General features: G+C 32.3%; 1 protein-coding gene across 1 annotated transcript; it reads right to left on the reverse strand.

Annotated features, from left to right (window-relative positions):
* Positions 1–3,959: 3,959 nt before the first annotated feature.
* On the reverse strand, positions 3,960–6,137 carry LOC18052066 (MDIS1-interacting receptor like kinase 2). Its single transcript, XM_006445921.2, has one exon. It carries the CDS (start codon positions 6,135–6,137, stop codon positions 3,960–3,962), a length of 2,178 nt encoding a protein of 725 aa, XP_006445984.1.
* Positions 6,138–12,098: the final 5,961 nt, after the last annotated feature.

Below are 12,098 nucleotides of genomic sequence, written 5' to 3' on the forward strand. Positions count from 1 at the left end.
AATAGTTTAATTTATTTAGTAGATTAATAATATTTAAATTTTATTAATATATATATATATATATATATAATTTTAAAATGTAAATTATTATTTGTATTTTAACAATATATATTTATTAAAAAAATTTAAATAAATCCTTTAGTGAAATAGATTTTACAATTAATAAAATATATTTCATGAATTAACAATATTAAAATTATTTTACATAATATTAAAAATAATTTAAATTTTATATATTTATTTTAATATTATATCTATTCATTATAAAATTTAATTTAATGTAATATAATATTGCCAAGTATTAAAATATTTTATAAATATTAAAATTATTTAAAATGTATATATTGTTATACTTATTTTAATATTATATTTTTATTTCTTACAAAATATTGAAATTAAGTTTTTTGAGTTAATAGAATTAAATGGTATTAGGAAATAGGAATGTCATTTACATAATATAAACTTGTAATGAGAGAGAAAGATAGACTTCGGACCTGTCATGAGTCACAAAGTTGAAGTATGCTTTAAACTATTCCACAATCGGCAACCACCGAAAAAGTGAATGATTTTTGTTAGATAATCTTTAGTTTCTGAAAATCAACCTAGAAATATATTGAGAGTAAATGGAAGATTTATTCCATAATATTGGAAAAAAAAATACACCTAAAAGAGTCTCCCTTTTAATATTACGTGCGATTGAGGTTAGACAACTGCAGTTTAAAAAATACAATATTAAAGTGTATACTACCTATTGTAACTTAAAAATTAAGTTGATTTGATTTTATAATTATATAATAAAAAAGTTGTTATATCTTTATTAATTTTATAAAAATTATTATCTAAAATTCATATTTATTATGTATTATTAATTTTTATTTCATAATTATAATTTTTTTCACGACAAATATAATTTAAATGCTACACCACGTACCACATCAATATCAAATAGGAGACACAAGTACACCATTCAGAGTATTCGACTAATCACAAGCAGAAAGGCCCTTGACGCCATCCAATGAAATATTATTTTATTATTCTTGTGGCCTAATTAGCCTGAATTTTGGGTGCAAGTCATTTATCAAATTCCCTTGAAGAGATGTGAGAATTAAAACCAAGAAACGGGAAAACATTAGCACCGCCAGTAGCAGCCATCACTTCCGATCCCTGCCATCTCCGTCGTCAATCTGTTGCAACAAGCCAACAATCACTCGAGGAAAAAAATCTTAATTTGAATTCTAAATAGACCTTACTGTTTGAACGAACCCCACGGCCCACAATATTATTTTTTTCCCATGGTTGATGAGGAAAACATGATCGTTGACGAAGAAATGCATTGCCAAATTACTTTCGTTAGTTTAACTGGAAATTGGAAATTGGAGCTTTAGCATATTGCCAACAAGCCACTTTTCACTTTCTTTTGTTGGCCGGAATTTAAGATCGTTGCGTGATAGACGGGCTAATTTGAAAAGAAGTTATGATAGTACAAATTCCTTAACATATATTTATTGGTAGGATAAAAATATAAATTAATAAAAATAAATCATATTAAAATTATAATATTTATTTAGAAATTTTTAGTCCCTTTTATATTAGCACGGCACGCAATAATATACGTTAGAGAACTTGACTTAAAATCTCTAAATATCCAACTAAAAGACTATCTTATTGAGTAGAATAACTCTTTTTTTCAATAACTTTGAATCATTAGATTTAAGAAAAATGAATAGTGAGGCTTTATTAATTTTGTTAATATTTTTTTCTCTTTCCTCATTAATACTCTATTCTATTTTCTCCTTCCACCGAAATTGTTATATCTCTCTCCTAGTTCTTCACATACCATGGAGAGAAATGAACAGCAACGCAAAATAACTGAATCAACTTTTCTTTTGAAATGATAAATCTTTTATCCAAAGAGCTCCTTCACAGCACAACACTTAAGTACTGATTAATTTGACTATCAAATCTAAGGCATAAGGAAAGCATGAGTAAGGGGAATGGCTAAAGAATTTGTCACCTCTTCTTCACGAATCCCATTCTTATGTATCATGACCATTAATTTGACATAAAATCAGCATTGGCTTTGCTGTTGCTTTTTCCAAGCAGTTAAAAGTGAAGAACTTGGTAAGTTGGTATGATTTTAAGATTTTGAATTAAAATCTGTGATTATTTTGAGTGGCAAATGGACGGATTAGCCTAGCTAAGCCTGGGCCAAACCCATATTTTATGGAACAAGCCTAAGTCCTACAACAAGAAAAACCAGTTTTAAAATACAAAATGCTGCAAAATATAATAATTAACAACGATTTCATTATTTTTATAACAAATAAAACAACGATTTAATATTGAAACGCCATAACTCTACTAATTGAAAAGAAAGACTGACATACACTACTTCGATAATTTTAATTTAGTAGTAAAGAAATGCTATTAACACAGAAAATACTTTTCGCTTGTTTCCACCATCAGTCTCGCGCCTTTATTATTTATTACCCGAAATTATGTCAAAATGTAACACCAATTTCACAATATTCTCTTTCCTAATTACTTTTACCTAATCTCTTAAATTTCTAATTACATAAACATTATAAATTTTCCCTAATCTTAGACCGATACCTCCATCAAAGCCCTTAATTTGCTTCAATGAGTAAGGGTGAATTTGGTATTGTCTTTGAGAGGTTTTTATACGTAATACAATCCTCTATATATTCTTATATATATATTATAAAAATAAAAAAGTATCCTTATTAATTGAAAAATTAAATTATTAATGTTAAAAAAATTATTATTACTAATTATATTAAGATAACAAAATAAATAACATAAATATTTATTTTAGTTATCGATTTTATATATATACAATAAAAAAATTTGATATACATGTTTATGAATGTGTGTTAATAAATTTTATTAAGCATTATGTTTAATTCGGTTATTTATATTTTTATCACAATTTAATAATAAAATTTAAACACATGCAACTTTTTTAAAAACTCATAGAATTTTTTAAAACAAATTTTACTGATTGTTTAAGATGTAACTGATTCTCCTTAATAATAATTATTTCAACGTAGATAACAACAATCATTCTAAAAGCGGTCTTAAGTCAAGGGAATCAATTGCCAATGATGTATATCGACGATGGCGATGAAGTATCCTGTACTAAATTCAAGCAGAAAACTTCATCCCACCGCCATAGGTCTAGGTGGTAAAGATTGGCGACGAGTCACTGGCTGGGTCCTTGACTGAGCCGCATCGAATTGTGATAACAATGAGTTGAACCGTGTGATGCAAGACGAGGACCGTAGCCGGTGTAGCTGATTCATCGAAGGCTGAGTTGTGACTCATCTTCGATTGAGAAGGCCTGGAAGTTAATAGCTTAAATCACCCAAGCTCTTTAAGTTTTGATTTTATCAAGTTGTCGATTCAAAGCATTTTTCTTTTGATAGGATGTGGAAAAAATAGAATTAACTCCTGATGTTATGTAGGCCATTTTAAAGCCTGGGTTTGATGAATAATTTATGTTCTAATAGTGTTTGCTGATTTTTCAGTGAGATTAAATGATACATAAAAGGCAGGGAAATGGTGATTCGTCTCAATGTCGACAATCTACAGATCAAAATTTATAGTTGATTAACTTAATAATATCTGTGCTTGGATTCAATATCATTGTTTTCGCCAGGAAAAAGGAGTTTTCATCATTCTTAGGTAAAATTTTTGGGTTCTTAATCAATAATCGCAGTAGTTCTAATATCCAATATTATAGAGAAAATTCGACTCTAAAAAAATTATAACAAACATTATTGTTTTTCTCTGCAAACAAGGCATGGTTGAAAAACAGAGCAACAAGGAAATCTAAGAAGAAGAGGACAACTTCTTAATGTTGAGCAACTATAGCTTCATTCTGGTCAAAGGTTAACATTGAAAGCAATTTTAGAGGGTTTCCAATTTACAAAGCTCCTCTATTGTTTTGCTGAGTCCTTCCTTTGTTGGAAAAGAACCTTGGAACCAATCAGACAGATTAAAAGAATAACCATCATTAGACTAGAGAACATAATAACAACCCATTTCTTTCTTGAAGCTTGTTTGCATGTCGTGAATGCTTTGCAAGATGGAAACCCATTAACGTTGCCACACAATCCTTTGTTCCCTTCCATGTGAGCATCTTTGAATACTGTGCTATTAGGAATTGGTCCTTGTAACTCATTATAGGATATGTCAATGTGTGACAAGTTATGCATTCCCTCAAAGCATCTTGGAATGAACCCAGAGAGATTATTATGACACAAATTTAACTTCTCCAAGCTTTTCATATTGCATATTTGGAACGGCATCTCTTCGTCAAGAAAGTTGTAACTCAAATCTAACTCTGAAAGATGAATCAACTTTTCCACTTCAATTGGAATTTTCTGACTAAACTGATTATTGCTCAGATTCAAGTAGTACAGCTTCAACAAGTTGGCTATACTTTTTGGAATCCAACTCCTCAGTTTGTTTGCAGACAAGTCGATGTATTGAAGTTCAGTTAGTGAGCCAAGTTCAAGAGGAATGCCTCCGGAAAGTTGATTAGAATTCAGAATTAGTTTAGTTAGAGAAAATAACTTCCCTAATTGCACCGGAATTTCACCAACAATGTGATTTGAAGAAAGGTCAAGAACTTGTAATTTGGATAAGTCTCCAATCTCAGTTGGTATGCTCCCATAAATATTATTCATAGAAGCATTGAAAGTGCATAATTTTGGAAAGTTTCTCCAATTAAATGAGATTTCACCGTAAAAATTATTTTGGCTGAAATCTAAAAAAGTTAGGTTTGGATGATAACCAAAAGCTTCATACACCTTTCCAGAGAGATTGTTTTGGTTAAAACGAACTCTTTCTAGGCTTGTTAAATTTCTCAAACTTTTAGGGATTGGACCAAAAAAATGGTTCTCACATATGTTTACCAAAACCAACTCAGTGAGATTGCTAATTGAATGAGGAATAGCCCCGCTAAGACGATTTGTGCAGAGCTCTAATTCAAAAATAGACTTCAAATATCCTATTTCTTTAGGAACAAAACCATAGAGCCCATTGTTGTAAAGATATAAAAGTCTTAGACTGCTAAGATTACCAATTGAAGAAGGAATCACACCATTGAGTTGATTTATGTGCAAACCTAGTGCCGAAAGAGACTTCAAATTTCCTAGAATGGGAGGGATGAAACCAGAAAGTGAATTACTAAAAAGAGACATCACAGTCAAGCTACTTAAATTACCCAAAGAAAGAGGGATTGAACCACTAAGCTGATTTTCACTCAAGTCTAGTTGGAGAAGAGACTTCAAATTTCCTATAACCGAAGGAATATGACCAGAAAGTGAATTCGAATAAAGATACAATATACCCAAGTTGCTTAAGTTGCCTAAAGAAAATGGGATTGAGCCACTGAGCTGATTTTTGCTCAAGTCCAAAGTGGAAAGAGATTTTAAATTTCCCAAAACTAAAGGAATGGAGTCAAAAAGTGAATTATTATTAAGATAAAAATTAGCCAAGTTGCTTAAGTTACCCAGAGAAGGAGGAATAGGACCATGTAAATTGTTATGACACAAGGCAAGCTCATTAATAAGATTTAACTGACCTATTTCTGGTGGAATTGAGCCATGCAACTGATTCACATCAAAGTAAAGGCTCCTCAACTGATTTAGATGACCAATTTCTTGTGGTATTACCCCAGTTAATTGATTACTACCTAGATCAAGATACTGAAGCTCGGAGAGGTTACCGACTTGAGGGGGGATGGTACCAAAGACTATATTAAAGCTAAGGTTAAGACGCACAAGATGAGGAAAGGACGAGAATGCAAATTCTTGAAGCGTACCATTTAAACCCATAGAGCTGAGGTTAATGCTGATGACTCTTTCAGCTTGGTTGCAAGAAATTCCAACCCAAGCACAAGGGCTAAGTTTGGCTTTTGAGTAGGAAGGAACATTGGTTGCATTAGCAGGATAAAGTGTCCATGACGTCAACAAAGAGCTGTTTTGGTTTTGAAGGCTTCTTTTCCATTTGAGAAGAGCTAATGCTTCTTTAGTAGAATCAGAAGAAATGCTATGGGAAAGATTTAACAGAAGAGAAAGGATTAGTATGTTCAAGATTGATATTCCCATTGTTTTTGTGGAAATGTGTTTTGCATACCATAGGCCAGAAGTTCATACATACATATAGACAAGACTTTCTTGTAAAGTGAAAGTCTCCTGGCTAGTCAATTGTAAATTTCTCAGCAGGTCCCATGACTTCCAAGGAAAAAGCATTGAAGGTTGGCACCTCAAATCTTTCGTTTTTTAATAAGATAAGAATATAAAATTTATATTAATTTCTAACCCTTATTTTTTCTTTATACTTAAATTTAGATGATCAGTCAAAAAAAATTTTAAATGTTCAGAATAAAAATGAATATTTTTTAAAAATTTATGCAAAACAATACAGCTCCTATTTTTATAATTCTAAAGATTTATCATCTACGTAGGCTGATTAGCCTAACTTTTATTTGAATTAAATAAAAAATTTCACTTTTCGCAATAAATTAACCAGTTGGTTAAATTCAAACTACTGCTGCAAATCATTTTAGATGAAATATCAAATGAAGTATTAGAAAAATCATAGCACCGCCGGCAGCAGCCATGTCCGTCGTCAATCTGTCGCTACGCGTCACCGCCAGGAATCATCGCATCCGCCGGCTGGCACACTTTTTTTTAATTAAAACGCTTTGCTTGGTATAGATTGAAGTTTGCTCATCTCGTGCATCTTAACCTAGGCTTCAATTCATTTAATAATTTTGAAACCTTTAATTATTATTTCATATATTCATCAATTACATTAATTGTGTTTATATATTTTTTTCCTCAGTTTGCAAATCAAATGTATTTAAAACCCAAATTAAAGATTTCAATAAAATAAATGTTGTACAACAATTTTTCTATTCATTTAACAAGGATTGGTTGAGAATTTTGAGATGAGTGGATCAATATGCCGATGGAGACGAGTGTAGGAAGAACTAAAAATAATGGTATCGGGCTATCGGCAATTCTTTTTAAATAATGGAATACAATATTTTCAAATACTGATTTAGTTGTGCATTCTGATCATCTTAATATAAATATTTAAGAGATATTTTGTTTCAATATTGGGGGAGATGGGGAGGGATATAACTATAAATATTCTCAAACCATTCTGCAAACAACATGATTGGTGCAAAGCAGTATTGTTGGGGGGACTTATCATAAGATTTCTAGGTATCCAACCCAAAAGATTAGTCTTTTAGGTGGAGTGACCTACCACTTTATAAACCCAAGCATCTCGTCTTTACTAGTCAATGTGGGACACAACTCAACAAGTATGTACTCTCTTTTTTTTTGTCTTTATTTTTATTGTGATAGGTTATTTGAATAAATCGGCTTTTGAATTTTCCAATTCTAAAACCAAAGGCTTTAAAAGTATAAACAAACATCAGATAAGAAAACAAACCTAAAACTCCCACAAATCAAAATCTCAGCATCTTCATTGAACAAATTTTATGAGCCAAGTTTGGGAATAAATTTCATGCTTTGATGGAATGTAAGGTAGCCCAAAAACTTGGAGACTCACTACATTTGCAGAGGGACTTAGAGGATTGGCAGGTCCAGACATGCTTACTGTTTTCTTAAGAGTTAGAAAAGAAGATGAGCAGAACAGAATTTGAATTGATGGCTATAACTGGCTGGATTATTTCGAAAGCAAGGAACAAGTGCTTGTTTGAATCTAAGACGCTGGATCCGCAGATGTCAGTGGTAAAGGAGGAATCATTGATAGAGGCTTATCAGAGAATAAAAGTTACAGGATTGATTCTTAGAGACCCTAAGGAGAAGAAGAAACCCAAAGCGTCGCAACCCCCACCACAAAACTGGTTCAAAGTGAATGTTGATGCTGCCATAAATAGTGAAAAACAAATGTCAGGCCTGCGAGTATTGATCAGGGATTCAACTGGAAATGTCATGGCTGCTGCTATCAAGACCTCAAAGTTTTTTAGGGATGTAGCATATGCATAAGCAGAAGCTGAAAGCTGGGGATTACAGGTGGCCAAAAATGCAGCTCTAGCTTCATTAATTATTGAAACTGATTCTCAAATGGTGGCTGATTTAATTTACAACAGGAAGGGCAGGAAGAATGAGATTTGTTGGGTCCTTTCAGAGATTCAAGATAAAACTAAAGATCTCCGCAACGTTAAATTTCAACATATTCCAAGATCTTGTAATGCAATTGCCAATTCTTTAGCTAAATTAACTTTAGATAATTTTGAAATTGTTGTTTGGTTGGTTTCATTTCCAATAAAAATCATGAATGTATTCACTTCATTGACTGATTAAAAGTTATAATTTCTTATAAAAAAAAATTATGAAGTAAAAATTATGTGATGATATTAACCTAAAATGCACTTAAATTATTTGGCATTGGAGAAAATTATCCTGTACCAGATTCAACTCGAAAACTTCGTCCCACCGCCGTTGGTCTGGCTAGTAAATATTGGCAACTAGTCATCAGCCGGGTCCTTGACTGAGCCGGCATCGAACTGCGATACGAATGAGTCGAATCGTGTAATGCAAGACGAGGACCTGTAGGCCATTTTAAAGCCTGGGCATGAATATTAAAGGCTACATTCCTCAGGCATTGAGTATTAATATTGTTCCCAGTAACTCAACGATATGAAATTGTTTCTGCTCATATAATGTCGGTTGATTCTGGTGAGACTGAATGATCCATAAAAGGAAGGGAAATGATGATTTGTCCCAGCGTCGACATTCTACAGGTGAAAACTTTTTGTTGATTGGCCTAATAACATATGTGATTGGATTCAATATCATTGTTTTCGCTAGGGAAAAGGAGTTTTCATCTTCCACTTGGTGATGCAAAATTATGGCTTCTGCAGTATAAGTTGTGCATATCGGTATCGTGTCATCTATGTTTCACAAGCTTTAATGTTTATGTTAAAATCTCTATTGATCTTTTTATGTTTTTCCTTTTTTGTATAATGTTTGGAGTGTAGCTTAGCTGCCATGATGCTTCACTCATTACTAAGCCTGTATTTTGTTTTTTTTTTTTACCGGTTCCAGTAATTTGTGATTACATATGGAAGTCTGAGCCCAATTGACCTCTATCTATATCTTTTTATTTTGCATCCAGCTGTAACTTGGAGTTTTAATATGTCCGTGACAAGAGATTGCATTCGTCCAACGGTTCTCACTCGTGGAAGACGTAAGATTAAGCTTCAATGTGCCTCCGTATATTACAGCACAAAAAATGTGACCTGTACATGAGAAATTTGTTTTGTGATCTGATTTTGGTTTGTTATATATTTAATTCATTCTGGCTTGTTATTGAGTGACCGACTTCCAGTGAGTACCAAAGTGGATATGAGAAATGATACTGGTGTTGCAAGTAAATTATGGAAAGCTCTTGGTGGAGATGGTCTCTGTTGTCCCTGATGGGATTTCGTATGATTTTCTGTCAGTTACTCGTGCATGGATGAAATAATTGCCACTTGGAATGATAGTGGAATCCTAAAGGTAAAAATAACGTTTGTTGTCTCCTTTTAGTTTATCAGTTCATCTTCAACATTTTAGCATCTTTTCTTTGTTTCCTCTGTTATGACCTATTATAGTATTCTAACATGATAATTAATTCATATTTCAGTTCTAGAATGGTATATAAGTCCTTTATTGAGGGGGAAACCTGGTAATCTTCTTCTTGCAGGAAGTAACGCAGCAAAAAGACTACACCATCAAAATCAAAAGGAAACCCTTTTTGCATTGTAAGAGGTCGCAGAAAACTAAAAGCTAATGCTGCAAAAATCTTTTTTACAGCGATTTTCCAATAATCTTCTTGTAGTGCGGCCTCTATAGGCTTGTCCATTTTGGACGGGATGGACCGGGCAAGCCTGGGCTTTCAAAATGTTTTTTAAATAAAGTTTTAATAATTTAACATTTAACAGTTTTTTAAAAAAAAACTGAGCAGCAATATATGCCTAATATTTGATTCTATAAAATTGAATAATTTTGTAGAGTAGTGGTTACTTAATTATCAGATAGATCATCTTTTATTATAGTATATTAATTAGAGAATTAACAAATATTTTAAAGAGGGTAGTACGAACATCATCATTAGGCCCTTTATTTATAAGAGACCTCAGTTCTTCCAAGCGTGAATCTATTCCCACTAGCTTCTTAAGAGTCTCTGATTTTACAAGAATTTTACTTGATATCACCTTGACAATATCCCAAATAAATTATGACTCATTCCTGCAGTTAAAGAACAAAGAAAGTTCACTATGGTTAAATTACAGTGAGTCTGAATGTGGTATTAAATAAATTTAGTAATAGAAAAAAACCCAAAATATGCAATATTTGTTGGACAAAATTGAAGTAATGTAAGATGTTGTTACATATGGCCAATCTTTAGGTGCGTTCATGTAAATATCTGCATCCATCTGTACCACTTTTGTTTGCAAATATTCATATATGGGGCTATTATTTCAATTAGTGTACATCATATCATACACATATTGAATAAAAGTTGTTTAATTGACAATAGTATGCTGATTAAAGCTATTTAAAATGATATACATAATAATAAGAATGGCTACCTGTACTCTTTCAATTCCCAACCAGAAATATTAGCCACATTTCTCCACTTTTTCACCTTTTCTAGGTTCTCCTCAGTATGCTTGCGGACAAATCGAGGTATGGAAGTTCAGTTAGTGAGCCAAGTTCAAGAGGAATGCCTCTGAAAAGTTGATTAGAATTTAGAATTAGTTTAGTTAGAGAAAATAACGTCCCTAATTGCACCGGAATTTCACCAACAATGTGATTTGAAAAAAAGTCAAGAACTTGTAATTTGAATTAGTCTCCAATCTCATGTGGTATGCTCCCATAAATATTATTCATCGAAGCATTGGAAGTGCCTAATTTTGGAAAGTTTCTCCAATTAAATGAGATTTCACCATAAAAATTATTTTGGTTAAGATCCAGGAAAGTTAGATTTGGATGATCACCGAAAGCTTCATACACCTTTCCAGAGAGATTGTTTTGGTTAAAACGTACTCTTTCTAGGCTTGTTCAATTTCTCAAACTTTCCGGGATTGGACCAAAAAGATGGTTCTCACACATGTTTACCAAAACCAACTCAGTGAGATTACTAATTGAATAAGGAATAACCCCACTAAGATTATTTGAGCAGAGTTCTAATTTGGAAAGAGACTTCAAGCATCCTATTTCCTCAGGAACAAAACCGTAAAGCACATTGTTGTAAAGGAATAAAGTTCTTAGAGAGCTAAGATTAGCAATTGAAGGAGAAATGACACCATTGAGTTGATTTATGTGCAACCGTAGTGTCGAAAGAGACTTCAAGTTTCCTAAAATGGGAGGGATGGAACCGGAAAGTGAATCACTAAAAAGAGACATCATAGTCAAGTTGTTTAAATTACCAAAGGAAAGGGGGATTGAACCATTGAGTTGATTTTCACTCAAGTCTAGTTGGAGAAGAGACTTAAAGTTTCCTATAATCGAAGGAATAGAACCAGAAAATGAATTCGAATAAAGATACAATATATCCAAGCTGCTTAATTTACCTAAAGAAAATGAGATTGAGCCACTGAGTTGATTTTGGCTCAAGTCCAGAGTGGAAAGATACTTTAAATTTTCCAAAACTAAAGGAATGGAGTCAAAAGGGGAATTATTATTAAGATAAAAAATTAGCCAAGTTGCTTAGGTTACCTAAAGAAGAAGGAATAGAACCATACAAATTATTATGACACAAGACAAACACATTAATAAGACTTAATTGACCTATTTCTGTGGAATTGATCCATGCAACTGATTTACATCAAAGTAAAGTGTCTTTAATTGATTTAGATGTCCAATTTCTGGTGGTATTACCCCAGATAATTAATTATTGCCTAGATCAAGATGAAGAAGCTCGGAGAGGTTGCCGACTTGAGGAGGGATGATACCAAAGAATAAATTGAAGCTAAGGTTAAAATGCATAAGATGAGGAAAAGATGAGAATGCAAATTTTTGAAGCGCGCCATTTAAACCCAT

This window comes from Citrus clementina, unplaced genomic scaffold, assembly GCF_000493195.1.
Source record: "Citrus clementina cultivar Clemenules unplaced genomic scaffold, Citrus_clementina_v1.0 scaffold_2, whole genome shotgun sequence".
In the NCBI taxonomy this organism is placed as follows: Eukaryota; Viridiplantae; Streptophyta; class Magnoliopsida; order Sapindales; family Rutaceae; genus Citrus; species Citrus x clementina.